General features: G+C 39.1%; 1 protein-coding gene across 2 annotated transcripts in view; it reads left to right on the top strand.

The window, feature by feature from the left end:
- The window catches only part of LOC102786917 (synaptic vesicle glycoprotein 2C-like), a 56,291-nt gene that overhangs the window by 4,591 nt on the left and 28,829 nt on the right, over window positions 1–22,871 (top strand). For both annotated transcript variants that reach the window (XM_006804748.3, XM_035913875.2), the window contains exons 2-3: window positions 4,259–5,150; window positions 22,105–22,285. In XM_006804748.3, the coding sequence (XP_006804811.1) occupies window positions 4,544–5,150; window positions 22,105–22,285 (788 nt within the window). In that variant the 5' untranslated portion in view covers window positions 4,259–4,543. The remainder of the gene's footprint in view (window positions 1–4,258; window positions 5,151–22,104; window positions 22,286–22,871) is intronic.

Here is a 22,871-nt window from a genome sequence, read left to right as displayed (position 1 = left end):
ATAGGGCTCTTATATAAATAACTAAATATGTAGTTATTTAGTTATTAAACAGGATGCAAAGGTTTGACAAGATAATCTACATAATCTGTTTCAAACCACATTGTGATCTGCCCTTAGATATTTCTAGTTATGGCTAAAGTAGTTTTGTTATTTTGAAATACACCCTGCATCTACTACTTCAGTAGCTAGGTACATTAGTTTAGCTTGCCACCATCTTTTACCTCAGAAGTCAAATGTTGGAGCTGAGAACAACATCAAGCCCGAGTTCGCTGTGTTCCAATAATAATAGTAAGAAAAAAAGCCAATGTTTTGTTTTGCTTGCATTACCAAGAGTACAATGCAATATTTGTTTTTTTGGGCTCAAAAAGAATGCTTCAGCAAGTTTATAGATATAACCTGTCCAGTGCTCTGTATGTGGTGTGTTAAGCAAGTTACTAATACATAGCAGTGGTAGTACAGTGTTTTGGTGGTAAGACCAACTTAATGGGGGCTTCTAGCTGAAACTTCTGACTGTGAATTTGGAATTTCCTGCTTCCCACCTCAAATGGGACAAATTACATTTACAAAAGTTCTCTCCAAAGACTAAAAATACATTGCTGATCCAGAGAGTAATGGATGTTTGGCCCAAACCAAATCGACTATCAACCTATAGGTTTGAATGACTATGTTGACTCAGGCTGAGTCTGGGTGCCTCATCTCAGCCAAAGGTGCACTCAGTATGAACTAGGTGATAGGTATGTTGGGACATTGAGTCCACATCTGGTCTACGTAATATTTGCCATAACACATGTCTACACAAAACAGTAACATACCTGAGCCTGAAACTGTGAGGACTGATTCATCAGATAGATTAGATATTCCAACATCTAACCTTGTAGAATTTTTCACTTTCCACTTCAGGTTGTAATCCATCTGGTTTTTTGTTTGTTTGTTTGTTTGTTTTTTACTGTAGGACACATGGAAGCAGTGTAAATAATGTAGTTGTCCTTTAGCCACAGAATTAGTGTTGTATCTTTGGGAATTGTTGGGGTGTGTCATCACAAAGTTAGTTAGGGCACTTTCGCCACATCATTTGACTGCTGCATTGCACCAAAATCTGCTTCACGTCGTTGTGGAGCTCCGGCGCTTGTGTTCAAATGACAGAGTCCGACTGATGCTTTATCTAATGTTGCAGAGCAAAGGTGGTAGAAGCACAATACATCAACTTGCCATGGTCAATAGGGTACTTCACCCAGTCTTAACACATCACTGTATGCTTTCCACCCAAGAGACTTCACACAGAAATGCAGAAGTGTGTTAAGGTTTTCATCTGCTCTTAGACAAAATCATTTCACATTACTGTGTGACTGCACTGTATTGTCTTACTGATATGCATACTAGAATCTACAAGGAAGTACTTACAATTTGCTTCTAATGCTTCTAATAAAATAAAAAGAGTGTAGCCAGATAAATTACTCTTTCAGGTTGTTTGCAATTACTAGTATTTTTGTTAAGTAGATGCCAGTGACTGCTCTTTTTCTCAAGGCCAGCATTGAAGTTAAGAAGAATAAAGCAGTATTTGATTTATCGAGGATTTATTTACCATTAAACAAACTCAGTCGACGAGCCTTCTTTCTCACATACCTGGCTTGTCAAACACCGCTTGACCATTTGTTCAGTGTGGACTCTATAGCATATAGTGATGCTAAAGTGGCTTTGGAATGGAAAGTGATGGCCCAGAGGCTTTCTCGTGTTTCTCTTGCAGCAGTGTTCGGGTACAGTGACTGCTGGGTGCTCATATGGCTTGGCCTTGTGGGTTGACAGGTCTTCTGAAATGCCCCACCAGTGTCATAGTACAGAGTCCCCTAAGGAGAGTCAGTCATACTAGCTGACATGTAATCCCAGCCTAGAAACATGAGCCAGAAACGAATCACCTTTGACATAAAACAGAGCGACAAAAGCTACATTTTCAATGATGTATTGTTTTTGAATGCATAACAGAAATACATATAGTTATGGATATCTTTTCAGAACAATAAAGTTTATTCTGACTTAACAAAAATGTAAACTGCATGTATAAAAACATATACTAAATACAAAGCAAATCTGACATACAGAACAGAAAACAATGCAACAGACATGGTGCTGAAATGCAATATGCACTCATTGTGAAATTATAATTCTAACATGTTAATGCCAACAAAACAAAACAGGCTTAAAAATAAATTTTTGATCAATCAAATCACAGCGCCATGCAAAGAAAGTATCAATATTGCTCAAGATATACATTAATCAGCCACCGCATTAAAGCCACTGACAGGTGCAGTGAATGAAATTGACAGTCTCATTTCAGTGCAGTGTTCTGCAGTGGAAACCTTGAGCTCCTGGATGAATGTAGATGTGCCAAATTCCACTTTGTCATATCCACACCCACTGAAATATTGTCGCAAATCAAGCCCACACCCATATGGCAGTGATACTCTTTAAAGACAGTGGCCTCTGTAAGGAGGGCAGTGCATACCAGCAAACTGCGAAATCTGCTCATAAATGGCTTGAGGAACATCACAAAGAGCCCAAGGCAATTACCTGGTGTTCAAATTCCCCCAGATTTCAGTCCACCCATGACATCCATGATGGAAAAGGCCTGCTGCTAGTAGCCAAGATTCTGACACACAAGGGAGTCATTCCATCTCAAATCATTTTTTTTCATATTTTAACAAGCCAATTATCAGATATTTTTTATATATCTGTCCCAAGTTACAAACCCTGATTTATTTTGACGGTAAGAGTGACCAGTGAAAATTGGGCTTTTATCTTTAGTAGTTTTTTTAGATATTCATTCACTTTCAATCTGGCCTCTGGCCATTTTTCAAAAAAGAAAAAAAATCTTAAAAACTATAAAACTATAAAAAACTTTAAACTTTAATATATGAGAATAAAACTTCACATCAGTCATTTTATATAGTCAAACTTTGGGCCATAGCATTTTTATGCAAATTGGAGATGTCTGAGCAATGCTGCATATAAATTTAATAAATTGTTTCACATTTTCTGAAATACACAATATGGGCAAAAATATTGAGCCACATTTCTTAAGCTTTGAGTTCAGATGTATAAAATTAAGCATCTATAGACAGGCAGACTGCATGGCTTTGGTTTCAAAAAGCTCACCGAATTTGATTGTGGGATGCTGCCACTCCAACAAGTTAGTTTGTGACATGTCTTGGAAATATTTAGGAATTACATCAACATGGGCATGAAGTAGCAGGTCATGTAAAGTCACCAAGCACAGAGACATGCATAAATTCACCAACACAGCTGATTCACTCCAAAACTTCCTCTGGCATTAACGTCAGCACAACAGCTGTGTGCTGGAAACTTCAACATACTTTCTATGGCCAAGCAAATCCTACAGGTGTAATGTTTATGTGGCCCAGTACTTTGTCATTTAGTGTAAGTGCAGGGACCACAAACACCTAGTTAGAGTTTTCTAGCCACTGATGTCAACACATCATACTTCATGGGTTGCTCATTAATTATGTTTAGACTACTGCTGTCATGCCATCAACAAACTAATAATGTGTGAACAGATCATGTCTGAGAACTGAGTACAAAGCACAATACTGAGTGGTACAATATACTCTAGAAATACTTCAAGGACCTGAGTTGTAATTAAATGAAACTCTGACAGCAAGCACACCATTATACTTACTGTATTGCTTATTTGTGCACTTGCTTGGACATTGGCTTCTTGATGGGCTCATACAAATAGCTTTTTTTTTTTTTTGCTATGTAGTTCAAACCATAAATAGGAGCATATTTCAGCCAGACTGAGAGTACAACAGTAGTGTAGGTTTGGGATATTTTGTATTCAGGAATATTAGAAAATTTGGCCAGTAACACTTTTACTTTATATTTTATCCATAGCTAGTCTACTCACTAATATTTATTTTATGCCAGTAGATTTATATTACAGCTATGTTTATGAGCATAACAGAACATGTCTGAGTCACGGTATGTAGAGTTTCTTTAAATCATCAATGCTACTTTCAGCTAACAACTTCAAACCTGCAAAATTTTGCCTCTGTGACTTTTTCTTCCTGGTACATCATTTTCATCTCATTAGTAGACTGCGCTTTCTGTCAACATCAGTGGGGAGTGTGGCTGTCTCGGTGTAAAAATGTTCTTTTGGAGTGTGCCAAGAAATACTGCAGGCAGGTATTTGTGACTGGCAGTCTTTAATCAAGCTAAACTTGCTTTTTTCCATCTGTCCCTGCAGGTTTCCTCTCCTGAGTGGTTACTGGACTTTGAATCTTCCCAGTCTGAGATCAACTGTCTTCTCTTCAGCACTGTCTAGTTACTGCAATCCAATGGAATTAGACACCATTACTTAATTGCTAGTCTTCTGGCAGTTGGGTGGTATTTCAGGGGTAATAAATTAGCATAAATCTTGCTAATTTAGGAATAGAAGATAGAAAAACAACTAAGTAGCTTATATTTATTGCATCTGGTGGAATAAAAGTGGACTAAAGCTGAATTTAGTGCTTGTTACCCTCGTGCCAAGATGGAGGAAACGCATAACAACAGGACTTCCTTGGTCAGAGGTGCCAAGGACATCGCTAAGGAAGCCAAAAGGCAAGCTGCCAAAAATTTCAGCAAAGCTGTTGATCGAGCCTCTGATGAATACTCAGCCCAGCGCAGCTACAATCGTTTCCAAAATGAGGATGAAGAAGAGAACAACTACGACAGTTATACTCAACAAGATGGTCTTTATGCCGACAATGCAACCAATGAAGAGGACGGGGCCTCTAGTGATGCCACGGAGGGTCACGATGATGAAGATGAGATCTATGAGGGGGAGTACCAAGGAGTGCCTGGATACAATGATGGGAAGCCACGGGATGGTCAGGTGGCTCTGGGCCAGCCAGTGTCTGACAGCCTAAAGAGCCACAAGGAACTAGAAAATGAGAGACAAGCAGATGAGGAAGAGCTCGCCCAGCAGTACGAGTTGATCATGCAGGAGTGTGGCCATGGGAGATTCCAGTGGCAGCTGTTCTTTGTTCTAGGTCTGGCACTCATGTCAGATGGAGTGGAGGTGTTTGTAGTGGGCTTTGTCCTGCCCAGCGCTGAGACAGACATGTGTGTTCCCAACTCTGGTGCTGGATGGCTTGGTAAGGTTTTTCTTCTTTGAAAAAGATGTTATATTAAGAAAAATATTACACTTTTGATATTATTCACTGAATGGTTTTGACGTCCAAAGAGTTTTCCTCAGTCTTCAAAGAAGTCTGCATTTTTACAAAATTACATTGCAGAGTAAGAATATTACTGTTTCTGATATCACCCTACCATCAATGAGGAACATGAAAAAGAGTTACCACAAAATGGAGAAACTCAAATAAAATACATGTAAACCTCAAGACTGAGCTTAAATATAGCTACACAATATGGACAAAGGTAATGGACAACTACAAATAACAATTACAAGAGCTGCTCAGCCATGGAAACCCATGCCACGAAGCTCCGGTCGTGCAGTTTTTGTGCTCATGCTAATGCCAGACGAGGTTTGGGCCCATGCCGTTATTGAGTCAGTTTTGAACAGTCGGGTTTACAGGAGCTCTGTTTATGTAGTCTGCCACTTCATGGCTGAGTTGCTGTAGGTGCTTCTCCTTACAGTTGATTGTAGAATATCTAATAGAAATATCACGAGATAACTTGTTGCAATAGTGTCATCTTATTAGAGTACCACACTCAAATTTAGTGAGCTCTTTAGAACCATCAATTCTTTCACAAATGTTTGTAAAAGTAAACTGCATGGCTAGGAACTGGATTTTATACACCTATGGAAGTGGGACTACCTGAAATACCTGAAATCAGAGATGTATACCTAAATATCTAATGTTACCTGACTGTGGGCTGGTGGAGGTGTTTTGAAAATAACAATTAAGAAACAAACACCATTCCATGGAGTAGTCTGATATAGATGTGACCTTATCTATAAAACTTGACATAGACTTTTGTGGGAAATCTATGTCCTAATTGACATAACCAGAAACTCCTTTTATCCCTACATCTTCCCGTCACTCAAGTTGTTGTGGTATGTGTTGACCTGACATGTAGCTACATTTCTCAGGAGGTGGAGTTGTGTTGCAGCTTAGCTCAGCGTGTGAGCAGGCGATGACATGGCTGCCAGAAAGCAGCAGGGGTTTGAGTCCTGCTTTCTTGTCCATCTCTATTGTCTCTATTCAATATAGGGCAAATGTCAGTCAAATATTTTTTTAAAAAAGAAGGTTGCAGCATAGGGTTAAAATAGGGTTAGACATTTGCATTATGGCATTAGTTACTACATAGATCTGACAATTCATCTGTTAATGTGACAGTCTTCAGAAGAGAGGTTTGTGAATTGCCAAGTAAAAGTAATACATCATCAGTAAAAGGCTTATCCTAAAGTACAGTGGAACTTCGACTTAAGAAATTAATTCATTCCTGAGGGTCTTTCGTAAGTCGAAAATTTTTGTAAGTCAAAGCACCCATTGCGCCTTTTGAGTGAACGATAGGCTATAGGCTATAGGCTAATTGCTAACTGCAACAACAATACGTCGTTCAAGTGGAACAGCGAAGCGCAAATACGAAAGCCAAGGGGGTTGTCACATGATTCGGAAAGCATTGTGGGCATTGTAGGCATTCTGGGCTCAGCCAATCAGAGCCAGCGGATTTCGTTACGCGGGCATTTTGCCGTTAAGTGCCTTCGTAACTTGAATTTTTCGTTAAATGGGGTATTCGTAAGTCGGGGTTCCACTTTATTAATATGTTTTTAATATCTTTATTTTCTTGGATTGCTACTGCTACTGGCTCAGTGAAGACAACAAGAAGTGAAGGGGAGAGTAGGCCACCGAGCTTGGTGCCCTTGTGCAGACTGAAGCTTTTGTCTGCACAAGGGCATGCATTTGGAGAGCTTTGTAGTGTTTTGTTCTAGTCTATGAAGGAAGAACCAAATCCAAATTTGCGCAGAATTGCAACTCACTCTCTCTCACTTTTCTCCTACCCCTCCACACCTGTCAGCTCTGGCTATGCATATACTAATGTGAATAATACTATAAATAAATGAAATGAAACAAAAAGAAAAGAAAAACGAGGAACTTTATCGAAGTCCTCCTAGCAAAGAAAATGTGTTTAGTGTATGTCTAGTTCTCTGGCTATTAATTTTACTGCATACAATATACCTTTCACTGTTGGGTATGAAAACTGACTGGGCCATTCCGAGCCAATTAGAGGCAGCTGTTAAATATCAGTTTGCCATTCCAGAAGAACTTTTTATGGCCATTTTTTAGTCAGATTGTTCAATTAAGTGACCAGGGTCCAGTTTTCATTATTCAACTTAACAGGAGTGTTTTTAATCTTGTTTTACTCATTATTTTGAAGTAAGATTCAGATTTTTTAAAAACAGTGATTTTTATTGCACTTTAGTTAAGCAACGGGATTGAGTATATAGCTGTGCTAGTGGTAGTGCTTTGAGCTAATGGCAATGTTAGCATGGCAATAATTTATACACATAAAATAATAAAATGTCTTCATCTTTAAGACAACAATAGACAAACATTACTTTCTTAACTTTTTTTTTAGATAAAACATATGATTTTTTTTGTAAAGTTAGGCAATTTTTTGCAATTTGTTTAATTCACCAATTTTTGTGTGTGTTTTTAACTTGTTTTATTTCAGCTCAGTGTGAGAGTTTTTACTGTTCTTTATGTCACTGACATAGCGAGTATAAAGGACATAGCTAATGTGACATTCTTCAGCTCCTCCCATGCCATTCATGCTCTCCATATACAACACAGTTTCTGTCCCTCCATACATAGGACTCAGTTCTGCGTCTATGCGCCATCTTTGTTTACTCTTTCCCACCCAGGCTTCTAGAGTTCTGATTGGCCAACATTTCTACACGGTTAGGAATATATCGCCACCTGTTGCTTTGGCATGTTCCTAGCAACGTTTTCCTTCGTTTTTGCGTTCACATGTGGACGGAATTTAAAAAAATAACAAAAACGGAAAATCTCCGTTTTCAAAAATACCCGTGTAGGTGTGGACGTAGCCTAAATGGAATTACATTGAATAGATTTGCCATGTAGATTAATTCATTGTCACCCATACCTCATATAGCTGAGTCAGCATCTGAGCCATATTGAAATATTGAAATCGGTGTTTGGGTAATTATTACTTTGTTGTAACAATTCATATTGGCAAAAAATAAACAAAAGAAATAAATGACCAAAAACAAATTGCCTTACTTTTTGTGTAAGGCAATTTGTTACAAGAAGTTACACGTAGACTCCGATTTTGAAGCGCTCTAATGAACCATCTAAAAGTCATCTAACATTGCTATCAGGAGACATTAATGCTTCTGTAAAGTCAGCTTTGTAGACATGGATAATCTTATTGATGCTCATAAATTAAGTTAAGATTTATATGACACTTAGAAGTATTAGGGTGTTGACAGAATTAATCTCATGATCCTAACCTTCACATGATTTGTGCTTTTAATGACATTTGATATGCAGAGAAACTAAGTGGTGTGTGACACTTTTAGCCATAATCTCATTGCTTTAGGAATTGCCAGTGGGTTGTCATGGCACCAGGTATTTGGATAGATGAGTAGGAGGTGTGTTAAGCTAGATGGATCTCTCCCACTCTAGGGAAAAGTTGTCTGTTTGTGTGCCAGTATGTATCTGTATGTTTAAATGTGGATGGTGTGTGATTTGGCTTTATCATTTCTAATACAACTATAAAAATACTAGCTTGGCACTGATATTTTTCTCAGTGTGTTTGTGCTAAATGAAAGTTTTTGTCACTTAATAAGATTCTGAGACAAAAAGTTATTACATTATCTTAGTGTGGCTTTATTACCAGAAGTACATGTAGAAGAGAGTACTAACCTTATTTCATGTTTGGGGGAGCAAGATGGTTTATTATTCACCCAGATTTCTCCTGTATTCTGACTCATCCCTCAGTGGGAGACAGGAGGGAAAGAATAGAAAGAATGAGTCATTTCACCAACTTGTCACACGCTGCATAAATAGACGATGTGTATATGTGCTCACTTGCAGATATGCTTAAAAGAATAAACCTTACACAGTAGCACTCATTACTTATTTTTATCACAGATTCTCTGTGAAGGTCAGTGACTCTTGAAGTGGTCGGTAAGATAAGCTTCAGTGGACATCTTGTTAAAAGGAAAAACAATGTTAAAATGATAGAGACATCTGCTTATATTTGATTAAAACACTAATCCTAGCTCGTACATTAGTGTTTGTGAGGTCTGACTGAGTGAATACATATATATATGTGATATGACCTCACCAGCTTCAGGTTTCAGGTTACAGCCTTATAATATTGGCAACTTCCTGGACACATTTAGTTTTAGGTTCACATCTTTGAGAACATATTTCAGTAAATTTAGTCAAGAGACAAACAGAATAAAATTGGGTGGATAAAAGTCCAAAGGGGAAGGTGACCTCACTGAACTTGTTTTTGGCCATAACTCAGGAAATGAAGTTTATCATGCATAATTATGATATATTTAATTTTATCATAGTATTTTAGATAGAATAGCTTAATACAAACTAAATAACACCAATAATAAATACATATATAATCACTGCCAGGAAACTGCTGTTGGAAGGAAAAACTCCCTTTCAACAGGAAGAAACCTCCTCCAGAATCAAACTCGGGGAGGGGCAGCCTTCTGCCACGACTGGTTGGGGAGAGAGAAAGAAGACAGGATAAAACACATGCTGTAGAAGAGAGCCAGAGATTAATAACAGGTATGATTTAATGCAGAGAGGTCTATTAACACATAGTGAGTGAGAAAGGTGACTGAAGAAGAAATACTCAATGCTTATGACTAAATAAGCGCCACATATATTATCATTGATTACTTACTGCTATTCTACACAATTTTGGCTTTCAATGCACACCCATGAAAGGTCTGGGTAGTCCCAGATCAAAGCCTTACTAACATGAATAGATTTATTATTTATATAAAGGAATTATCTCATTTTTATATTTCTGCCCCCGATCTACTACAAATACTTTCTTTCCCTTTAATATAACGTAAAAGGTGAAATGCTATCTTGATGTGGGATGGTCCACTTCTTTTTTAACTCCCTGTCTTTTCTCTTACCCTGCTGTAATTCTGGTCTTACGCTCTAACACAACCTCTTTGTGTTTCATAGCCTCACTGGCGATCTGAAGATATGGGCCAGAGTTAATCTCTGCAGCATTGTGCTTCACCGCAGTTTAGCTATGGTAGACTGGCTCACGTACCTCCCGGGAGAAAAGGAGAGAGGCTGAGATTTTACACACTTCCTCTAAATGTCCTCTTCTCCTTTTCTCCTCCACCACATATGGCTTTAATTTGTCTGCCGGTGTTTTCCTGCATCACAGTCAACCTTTTTGACTGTTTTAGTTAAATGTGTGCTTGCTCAGATGAAACCATGCTGCAGGTGTAGCGTAGTAAGAAGACTTTAAAGGGGATTTTGTCCAGCTGATATTTTTCAAGTCTATCAGCTTTGCATGCTGTGGTTACGTACTTATAGAGTCACAATCACCACAGACACCTGAAGTTTATCAGCACAGCAGAGTGATAAATAGGCTCTGTGCAGCTTGAGGTTAGCTGATTAAAAACCTAGGCTAAACATGTCCTCTTCACAACCAAGGACAGCATTGTTAGCTATTCACCCACTTAAACGATTTGGGCTTCATAGATAATTGGCAAACCTTCTGGAGGAAACCTGGTCTTGTTAGGAGAGATGCCATCCATCCCACTTTGTATGGAGCAGCTCTCATTTCTAGAAATATGGACAAATTTATTAAACCCCCCCAAGATATGACTATCCAGAGTTGGGACCAGGAAGCAGAGTTGCAGTCTTACACGCCTCTCTGCAGCTTCTCTCCTCCTGTTACGCCCCCCAAAACCCCATTTCCACTGAGACTGTGTCAGCTCCCAAAAAGACAAAAAACAAACTAAAAACCAGCAATAAACAACTTAAACATAAAAAAAATCACAAAGAAAGAACAATACAGTATCCACATCTGAACCAAAGAGTAAAACAGTGAAATGTGGATTATTAAATATTAGGTCTCCCTCCTCCAAGTCTCTGTTAGTACATGACTTAACAATTGATCAATAAATTGATTTACTTTGCCTTACAGAAACCTGGTTGCAGCAGGATGATTATGTTAGTTTAAATGAATCAGCACCCCCGAGTCATACTAACTACCAGAAATCTCGAAGCACAGGCCGAGGGGGCGGTGTGGCAGCAATTTTTCACACCAGCCTATTAATCAACCAAAGACCAAGACTTTTAATTGATTTGAAAGCCTGATGCTTAGCCTCGTCCACCCCAGCTGTAAAACTCAGAAACCAGTCTTATTTGTTATCATCTATCGTCCACCTGGGCCTTACACAGAGTTTCTCTCCGATTTCTCAGACGTTTTATCTGATTTAGTGCTCAGCTCAGATAAAATAATTATTGTGATTTTAACATCCATGTAGATGCTAAAAATGACAGCCTCAACTTGGCATTTAATCTGTTATTAGACTCCATTGGATTCTCTCAAAATGTAAAAGAACCCACCCACCACTTTAATCACACTCTAGATCTTGTTTTAACATATGGCATAGAAACTGAACATTTAACAGTGTTTCCTGAAAACCCTCTCCTGTCTGATCATTTCCTGATAACATTTACATTTACAATAATTGATTACACAGCAGTGGAGAATAGACTTTATCACAGTAGATGTCTTTCTGAAAGCGCTGTAACTAAGTTTAAGAATATAATCCACCCACTGTTATCATCTTCAATGGCCTGTACCAACATAGAGCACAGCAGCTACCTGAACGCTACTCCAACAGAGGTCGATTATCTTGTTAATAATAATTTTACCTCCTCACTACGTACGACTCTGGATACTGTAGCTCCAGTGAAAACTAAGGTCTCAAATCAGAGGTACCTGACTCCGTGGTATAATTCTCAAACATGTAGCCTAAAGCAGTTAACTTGTAAGCTGGAGAGGAAATGGCGTGTCACAAATTTAGAGGATCATCATTTAGCCTGGAGAAATAGTTTGCTGCTTTATAAGAAAGCCCTCCGCAAAGCCAGAACATCTTACTACTCATCACTGATTGAAGAAAATAAGAACAACCCCAGGTTTCTCTTCAGCACTGTAGCCAGGCTGACAAAAAGTCAGAGCTTTATTGAGCCAACCATCCCTTTAACGTTAACTAGTAATGACTTCATAAACTTCTTCACAAATAAAAATGTATTCATTAGAGAAAAAATTACCAATAATCATCCCACAGATGTAATGTTATCTACAGCTACTTTTAGTACCATTGATGTTAAGTTAGACTCTTTTTCTCCGATTGATCTTTCTGAGTTAACTTCAATAATTACTTCCTCCAAACCATCAACGTGTCTTTTAGACCCCATTCCTACAAAACTGCTCAAAGAAGTCCTGCCATTAATTAATGCTTTGATCTTAAATATGATCAACTCATCTCTAATAATCGGCTATGTACCACAGGCCTTCACGCTGGCTGTAGTTAAACCTTTACTTAAAAAGCCATCCCTAGACCCAGCTGTCTTAGCTAATTATAGGCCAGTCTCCAACCTTCCTTTCATATCAAAAATCCTCGAAAGAGTAGTTGTCAAACAGCTAACAGATCATCTGCAGAGGAATGACTTATTTGAAGAGTTTCAGTCAGGTTTCAGAGCTCATCACAGCACAGAAACAGCTGTAGTGAAGGTTACAAATGATCTTCTTATGGCCTCTGACCGTGGACTCATCTCTGTGCTTGTCCTGCTAGAGCTTAGTGCAGCATTCGATACTGTTGACCATAATATCCTGTTAGAGCGATTAGAACATGCTGTAGGTATTACAGGTACTGCGCTGCAGTGGTTTGTATCATATATATCTAATAGACTCCAATTTGTGCATGTAAATGGAGAGTCCTCTTCACACACTGAGGTTAGTTATGGAGTTCCACAGGGTTCAGTGCTAGGACCAATTCTGTTTACACTATACATGCTTCCCTTAGGCAGCATCATTAGAAGACATTCAATTCAATTCAATTCAATTCAATTTTATTTATATAGCGCCAAATCACAACAAATGTCGCCTCAAGGCGCTTCATAGATACAGAGAAAAGCCCAACAATCATATGACCCCCTATGAGCAAGCACTTTGGCGACAGTGGGAAGGAAAAACTCCCTTTTAACAGGAAGAAACCTCCGGCAGAACCAGGCTCAGGGAGGGGCGGCCATCTGCTGCGACCGGTTGGGGTGAGAGAAGGAAGACAGGATAAAAGACATGCTGTGGAAGAGAGACAGAGATTAATAACAGACATGATTCAATACAGAGAGGTCTATTAACACATAGTGAGTGAGAAAGGTGACTGGAAAGGAAAAACTCAATGCATCATGGGAATCCCCCGGCAGCCTACATCTATTGCAGCATAACTAAGGGAGGATTCAGGGTCACCTGGTCCAGCCCTAACTATATGCTTTAGCAAAAAGGAAAGTTTTAAGCCTAATCTTAAAAGTAGAGATAGTGTCTGTCTCCCGAATCCAAACTGGAAGAGGGGCCTGAAAACTGAAGGCTCTCCCTCCCATTCTACTTTTAAATACTCTAGGAACAACAAGTAGGCCTGCAGAGTGGGAGCGAAGTGCTCTAATAGGGTAATATGGTACTACAAGGTCATTAAGATAAGATGGGGCCTGATTATTTAAGACCTTGTATGTGAGGAGCAGGATAGCAGGAGTACAATGACCTCAGTTTTATCTGAGTTAAGAAGCAGAAAGTTAGTGGCCATCCAAGTCTTTATGTCTTTAAGACATTCCTGCAGTTTAACTAATTGGTGTGTGTTATCTGGCTTTATGGACAGATAGAGCTGGGTGTCATCTGCATAGCAGTGAAAATGTATGCTATGTCTTCTAATGATGCTGCCTAGGGGAAGCATGTATAATGTAAACAGAATTGGTCCTAGCACTGAACCCTGTGGAACTCCATAATTAACCTCAGTGTGTGAAGAGGACTCTCCATTTACATGCACAAATTGGAGTCTATTAGATAGATATGATACAAACCACTGCAGTGCAATACCTGTAATACCTACAGCATGTTCTAATCGCTCTAACAGGATATTATGGTCAACAGTATCGAATGCTGCACTAAGGTCAAGAAGGACAAGCACAGAGATGAGTCCACTGTCAGAGGCCATAATAAGATCATTTGTAACCTTCACTAAAGCTGTTTCTGTGCTGTGATGAACTCTGAAACCTGACTGAAACTCTTCAAATAAACCATTCCTCTGCAGATGATCTGTTAGCTGTTTGACAACTACTCTTTCGAGGATTTTTGATATGAAAGGAAGGTTGGAGACTGGCCTATAATTAGCTAAGACAGCTGGGTCTAGGGATGGCTTTTTAAGTAAAGGTTTAACTACAGCCAGCGTGAAGGCCTGTGGTACATAGCCGATTATTAGAGATGAGTTGATCATATTTAAGATCAAAGCATTAATTAATGGCAGGACTTCTTTGAGCAGTTTTGTAGGAATGGGGTCTAAAAGACACGTTGATGGTTTGGAGGAAGTAATTATTGAAGTTAACTCAGAAAGATCAATCGGAGAAAAAGAGTCTAACTTAACATCAATGGAACTAAGAGTGGCTGTAGATAATATTACATCTGTGGGATGATTATTGGTAATTTTTTCTCTAATGATAAAAATTTTATTTGTGAAGAAGTTCATGAAGTCATCACTAGTTAACGTTAAAGGGATGGTTGGCTCAAAAGAGCTCTGACTTTTTGTCAGCCTGGCTACAGTGCTGAAGAGAAACCTGGGGTTGTTCTTATTTTCTTCAATCAGTGATGAGTAGTAAGCTGTTCTGGCTTTGCGGAGGGCTTTCTTATAAAACAACAAACTATTTCTCCAGGCTAAATGATGATCCTCTAAATTTGTGACACGCCATTTCCTCTCCAGATTACGAGTCATCTGCTTTAGGGTACGTGTTTGAGAATTATACCACGGGGTCAGGTACTTCTGATTAGAGACCTTAGTTTTCACCGGAGCTACAGTATCCAGAGTCGTACGTAGTGAGGAGGTGAAATTATTAACAAGATAATCGACCTCTGTTGTGGTAGCGTTCAGATAGCTGCTCTGCTCTGTGTTGGTACAGGGCATTGACGATGATAACAGTGGGTGGATTATATTCCATAGCATACATTTTCACTGCTATGCAGATGACACCCAGCTCTCTATCTATGAAGCCAGATAACACACACCAATTAGTTAAACTGCAGAAACGTCTTAAAGACATAAAGACCTGGATGGCCGCTAACTTTCTGCTTCTTAATTCAGATAAAACTGAGGTTATTGTACTTGGCCCTGAAAATCTTAGAAATATGGTATCTAACCAGATTCTTACTCTGGATGGCATTACCTTGGCTTCCAGTAACGCTGTGAGGAACCTTGGAGTCATTTTTGACCAAGACATGTCCTTCAACGCACATATTAAACAAATATGTAAGACTGCTTTCTTTCATTTGCGCAACATCTCTAAAATTAAAAATATCCTGTCTCAGAGTGACGCTGAAAAACTAGTTCATGCATTTATTACTTCCGGGCTGGACTACTGCAATTCATTATTATCAGGATGTCCTAAAAACTCCCTGAAAAGCCTTCAGCTAATCCAAAATGCTGCAGCAAGAGTACTGACAGGGACTAGAAAGAGAGAGCATATTTCTCCTGTTTTGGCTTCCCTTCATTGGCTTCCTGTTAAATCCAGAATTGAATTCAAAATCCTGCTCCTCACATACAAGGTCTTAAATAATCAGGCCCCATCTTATCTTAATGACCTTGTAGTACCATATCACCCTATTAGAGAACTTCACTCTCACACTGCAGGCCTACTTGTTGTTCCTAGAGTATTTAAAAGTAGAATGGGAGGGAGAGCCTTCAGTTTTCAGGCCTCTCTTCTGTGGAACCAGCTTCCAGTTTGGATTCGGGAGACAGACACTATCTCTACTTTTAAGATTAGGCTTAAAACTTTCCTTTTTGCTAAAGCATATAGTTAGGGCTGGACCAGGTGACCGTGAATCCTCACTTAGTTATGCTGCAATAAACGTAGGCTGCCGCGGGATTCCCATGATGCATTCAGTTTTCCCTTTCCAGTCACCTTTCTCACTCACTATGTGTTAATAGACCTCTCTGCATTGAATCATATATGTTATTAATCTATGTCTGTCTTCCACAGCATGTCTTTATCCTGTCTTCCTTCTCTCACCCCAAACAGTCGCAGCAGATGGCCGCCCCTCCCTGAGCCTGGTTCGATTTGGCGCTATATAAATAAAATAGAATAGAATTGAATTGAACTTAATGTCCAGGACAAAAGGTCACGATTTTTTGTTCAGTCTAAAACTTATTGACTCTATATATTTGCATCACAGCTGGTGCTGACGTTCTGGGAAAGCAACTGAAGCTCCCAGAACACATTGCTAAAACATCACTTATACCAAACCTGATCATTACTTCTGAAGCCTCAAAACATCTCATCTGCAGTGCCCTAGGAAGCATATTGAGGAAGCCAAAAGAGGAAATGAGCTAGGTACTAAGAACTGGTGGAAGAAGGGAGGAAGAGGGACTGGAAGACTTTCTATTAATCTATGTATGTTGGTAAGGCTTTGCAGGATTCTCATTTTGCAAAGTTCTTAAATGGTTGGACATTACAGGAATGGCTTAGAGGATGCCCTGTGAGCAAAGATACAGAGGGTCACCTGGATGAGGATGTCTGCTGTTGAGAGACGCAAAACATCTGATGAACCCAGGAAACATCACCGATTATGCATCCTAGGAGATATTACTTAAATACACGAGAGACTAAGAGCTTAGCATACTTTATTATTGAGAATATCTGAAGTGGAAAAAAGTCCATGTGTCACATGTGAATTGTTCCAGCTTGTACACTTAGCACTTGCACTGTTATGTGTGAGAAAATAAGGATCTGAGTGAAATTGTTGTTTTGACTGGAATTATAATCAGTCATCAGCTGACTGGGTAAACTCCATTTTGGAGATGTTAGCTCTTTATACAGCAAAGTTACAGCGGGATACAAATAACATCAGGCTGATCCTGCCACAATTTGTCCCCCAGTTCAAATCACGGACAAACAGTATCCCACAGTTGTTTATGTTTTTAAACCCATTTTGCACAGAGAGGCATTTTTTGATTTGATTGCAATGTTGAATATTATTACACAAGGGCAAAAAACAACTATACGTAAAATAATCACACCTTGACGCCTCTGCCTTTCTAAATGGAGGGACAGTAACTGTGTGTGTATATGTAAGCTGTAAAACCTGAAGATAGTCAGATTAACAGTGACAGTATTTCATCTCTATCTGCCATTCTGCAATTCATCTTATGTAAACAATAACGTGGTGCACAGTGTGACGGGAAAAAGGGCACATACCTTTGACGTTGTGTGATGAACTCTGTATTCCTCGTCCACACGTAAAGGCAAAAAAGGATTTTTTAAAAAAATCTCAGTTTTCGGTGATTCGAAATGCCGTTTACGTGTGGACGAAACAGCTGCGTTTTCAAAAATACCCGTTTTAGGTGTGGACGTAGCGTAAAAGAGTTAGTAGTTTATTTTATTACTACCTGTAATTTATTGCAGATTACTTGTATTTGCTTAATTGCTTACTAAATGTTTGAGGTGTGAAATAAACCACAATGGAGCAAAATATGGGTGTGTGTGGTTGGAGGATGTGTGCGTCCATGTGTGTACGTGTGCGTGCGCGCGCAAACATTTTTCTTGTAAAACAAAGGGGGGCCTAGCAAAAAAAGTTTGGGAACCACTGATTTAATTAATGCCAGAGTGTGTTGCTCCCAGGGGTCTTCTCCTCCTCCCTCTCTGAAACAAACTGTTTGTATGATTCCCTGCAGCAACCACCTGTCAATCACAGGTGGTCTTCAGGGAATACCCTCATCTGTTGAAATCCTGAAGCTCTCCTCTCATCCATGCCAGGACATTGCATGGTGACAGGATGAGAAAACAGAGCAGAAATGTGTCAAGAGAGAATTACACTTGCACATAAGAGCTAATTACTGTGGAAAAGGAAGTGGCATGCATGCAGACTGCTGAGACTCCACTGCTGAAATAATCCCATTGGATGCAACAAAAGCTACACAGTGTAACATTAGAAGCAGACACTGTCTGGTCTTACTTAAGAAGAAGATTAACACTTCACACTTAACAGTTCAGGTGTTTTCAGAACAACTTTAGTAAGGTTTACTTTGCACTTCTGAGGTCCTCTGACTACAAGTGTTTGAGAAATGGAGGCAAGTCATAACCCTTATATGTGTTTAGGGTGGTTGACCATGGCTGTGATACTCTGTGAAAGACGTTGCTGTACAATGTCATCCTTTTAGAACTTTTTACGGACAATATATAATTTTGTCATTTAGATGTTTTATCTAAACACACACTGAATAAACTTTGAAATCCATCTAGGTGGCTAAAAATGCATGGTGTACTTTTCTACTCAAGCTTTTTTTTTTTAAATGAAATTCCACATTCACCAATATTCATCCAAGCTAATCCAGTCTACATCCACATTTCTTAATTTTAATGTGAATATTTTAATATTCACATACTGATGAACACACCAGAGAGGAACTTGGGGTTCAGTATCTTGTCCAGGACTTTGAGGTCTTTGAGGAGAAAATGTTCACTTATTCCCTAATATATCCCACCCACTAACAGTGGCCGTGATGAAGAGATAATCAGTGTTAGTGGTCATAATGTTATGCCTTATCAGTGTAAATATGGAATTATAAAATTTGAATACACTGTTGAATTGGAATATCTGACAAAAAAAAAAATATCTCTGATTGACCATTGCATGTTTTGGGGGCTTAAATATCTATTTGTTTTAACCATTGAGTATGATTCATGCATAAATCACTTATTTATGATACAGTATTTGATTTTACTGCAATACCAGTAGGTTTCTAATCTTGTAAACTATCTCAAATAACATCCATCAAGTGAACTATCACAATCATGTCATTTTATTTTCATATTCATGATCTAACAGTGTGCTGACAATGTGCACAGTCAAATAACACTGATGAAATGGAAACTTTGTTGGTTTCTTTGGTAGTTGGTAATCAGGGTGCGAACACAGGCTGTTTTACAAGAGGGATCTGGTCAAAAAAGCAGTCCTTTATCTTTACATTTGTAAAAGTAACAAGTAATCTAAGGCTGTTTTATTTATGTATTTATTCATTTTACATTACATTCCTGGAGAAATATTAGATTACTTGTTACTTCTGTATTACTCGATAACGTGTTCCCAGATGCGCTGTCACACATTTATCATTTAAATCCATCCAAATCTAAATCCTTATTCTAATAAGCACAAGTGTGAACATAAAACTGAAAGAAAGCTTAAACCCATCCCAAAGAGAACTTTACAGTGATTGCCAAAGAGATTCTGTAGAAACGGGTATGGATAGAAGTTGAAAAAGACAATTTAGACTGCTATTTCTGCTTTTCTTAACCGTAAAGGTCAGGCTCTGGGTGCTTAACTGGGGTCAGCATGGAGTCAACTTTGTATTGCCATGCTGCCTTTGCAGGTACTGTGGCTTAGCAGTAGTGGATAGTTGTGTCTATCCAGTGTCCAACCCAGTATCACGGCAAAGCAAGTAATAGACATGCTGATCCACCGTGTCCATTTCACACTTTGCCTATCCAAAACGTGAAATGGGCACGCATGTAGAAATAGCATTACCAGCAAGGGGAAATAATATAGCCACGAAGTCGGTAGTGAGCAAAAAACGTATGAAGTGCATTCCAAGATCCGTAATTGTCAGAAACGATTAAGCTAGGCGGCTGATATGTATGTACATGCAAATGTGTTAATAATGTCTATTTAAACTCTCTGCTGTTACTGCAGTTTTCTGCAACTTACTGCAAGTGTGTCCTTTTCACACTTTGGAGAGGCAAAGCGTGAAATAGACATAATCAAATGGCGTATCTATTACATGTTTTGCTGTGATATCTGGATTCAGTTTGCACTTTACACTCACATTCCATTAAAAACTAATGTTTATAAAAGTCTGCTATAAACTTCCTTCCCACACACAAACTGAATCAGCTGACTGTAGAGTAAAAAGTGCATTTGGTTTGGGCTTTTTTTGTATAGTCAAAGAACTTATGTATGTTTTCTTAGAATGAATGAATGATATTTAATGTCACTATTCATAGTACGGTGAAACTAGCAATTAGTGGCCTTCAGTTACAACGTCAGTATCTACATGAAGATTCATGGTGCTCTACTGCAAACACTACTGGATGGATGCACTGTTTTCAATATCCTTGGTCATGCTGTTGTTAAGCAGTCTCACTTACTAATTTCTTTTATATGGAAGTATTTATACCACTGGGATTTTAAAATGCATTTGTATGTATGGTTTCCTGCTTGAGAAAAGCATTTAAAACCTTTTTCCCCATGTGCTTCAGTGCCTTTAACTGACCCTTGCTAATTTGCATAAAGGCCCTTAAGGTCTGACCTGAGTTTGAACCCAGCAGGAAATCGCAAATCCAATCTCAGAATGCCTCTCAGATGCCCCATCACCCTCCCCCTTTATTACAGATACAAACTCTGCGTGAGTGAAGCCATAAAACAAATGAGCTAGTGCTCCCAGATAGCATCTTCTTCAGTACACACGCTCAGATGTAGCTACACAAATCAAAAAGTGTCAACAGTTTGTGCAGAATGCAGCACTTTTGATATTCAGTTTGATATTTGTAAGCCAGCTCGAGTGAAGCTTCACCTTTATATCCTACTACCTATAGGAGGGCTTTCTCTGCAGCTGAAGTGCATAGATCCAGGGGCTGTCACCTGTAATGAATCACTACCTCTCAGCATCATGTCTGCCCAGCTTGATAAGGCCCTCCACTTTCAGCGTATCTGTCCCATCACCGCAAACATGGGGGGAGGGGGGCGGTGTGTGGGGGGGTGCTGCTTCCTATCATCTGCCAGGATTATTTCAGGTGCTGCCATGTCAAACGCCTTCCTCCGCAAATTACCATTTTTATTAGAACATAGGGAGAAAACTGGGTTGTTTACAGGACAACCCTAACCCCTCTCCACCACTGCCACCCAATGTCTTTACTGCATGGGGAGAGAAATGACCCCAACCTTGCACAGGTAAGCAGCAGTACAAAGACCTGGATTTAGAAACAGAGCCACAAATTCAACTGCTGCTCTATTTTTCCTAGAGACACTTTAAGAAATATCAGTTGTCAGACAGTGATTTGATTTGGAGAAATTTAATACATGGTCAAATCTTCATTACACCGCAAAAATGTACAATATTAGGCTTTCAGTAAAAAAAGGAGAAAAAAAATCTTGAGTTACCACATTATGAGATCCCATTGAATAGATAAATATTCTAAGCCAAAGTTTTTGAACCACATTGTTGTGTGTGAGCACTGAACAGTCTAACATGTTGTTAGGACACTGAGCAGCTCTTGTAATTTAATGCATTTAAGACTAGAAGTACCTAACATATGCCCATCTAGCTGAGCAGAGCGTAAGTGAGTAAAAACAAATAACTAGGCATAAGAAATATCAAAGAAATCTGTTTTTGTTTTTTTGTGTCTAAACAAAAACAAAATCTATTTTGTATTCAATTTTTTCTCATTTTCTTCCATGTCTTATAGAAAAAAAAGTAAAGCAATAATTGGATGATAGATTATGGGATTATTTAAAGTCTGTAGTTTAAGTACAGACTGTAAGTGTACATTAAGTCAGTTTTAGTGATGGAGTTCAGGTTTTTGTTATCTATGAACTCTAGCTTAAAAGCTGTGTGTGTTGTGAGGATGCATGAATAAATTGCTGAATTGCTTCTTATGTTCCAAAATGTAAAATGGATTTTGTTAACTCAGCGGTTTCAGTAACAAACACTTGACTCCAGATGGTTGTGATCATTTATAGTTCTCCCTCTTTCTCTCTCTCTCTCTACCACTGTCTTTCCCCCTGTCTCCCCTCCTCCAGGCAGCATTGTGTATCTGGGGATGATGTTTGGAGCCTTTTTCTGGGGTGGCCTCTCAGACAAAGTGGGCCGCAGACAGTGCCTGCTTATATCCATGTCAGTCAACGGCTTCTTTGCCTTCCTTTCCTCCTTTGTCCAGGGCTACAGTATGTTCCTCTTCTGCCGCATGGTGTCTGGCTTCGGGTAAGTTTGTTTAACTTTCCTCTTCTCACGCTCCTGCAGACCCTCTGATCTATCTTCCTACCACTTCCTCTGCTGTCTCTCCTCTTCCAAATTCAAAACACATGACAAGAGGTTATACTAACTGCCAGGCATCAGCTCTTCCTCATACCCAGGGGTATAGAAGAAATAAAGCAAAAGAGAAAGGTCTGCAGAAATCAGCTGGTAGTGTAAATGAACATCTGGGTGTTTTAATGCTAGCATGGTCTGCTTGGCTGCACAGATCCTTGACAGCCCTCCCATCTCAGTGACATGATATCCTTTTTAGATTGTATACTGTATGAACATTTAGATCAAGTTGTGATGGCTTAAGCTGGTGCTGCTTCATGACTAGACCAAAATGGATATTCAAATCAGAATGGGCAACAGTGCCTGAGGGCATTCATGATTGGTTCACCTGAGCTGCACTCAGCTCTTGTGCATTTAATTACAGTTCTGTAAGCAACCAGTAAACCTCACATCATCTGAAAAACAGCTTCTGCCTTAATGGCTTTAAAATTTCATTAGCAGTTTTAGCTTTTATGTCACCACTAGTTGTCAATCTGTATGC

The sequence above is a fragment of the Neolamprologus brichardi genome, chromosome 7 (assembly GCF_056152115.1).
Source record: "Neolamprologus brichardi isolate AB-2024 chromosome 7, ASM5615211v1, whole genome shotgun sequence".
Classification (NCBI taxonomy): domain Eukaryota; kingdom Metazoa; phylum Chordata; class Actinopteri; order Cichliformes; family Cichlidae; genus Neolamprologus; species Neolamprologus brichardi.
The sequence above is the reverse complement of the archived record's forward strand: the minus strand, read 5'-3'. Positions and strand labels throughout refer to the sequence as shown.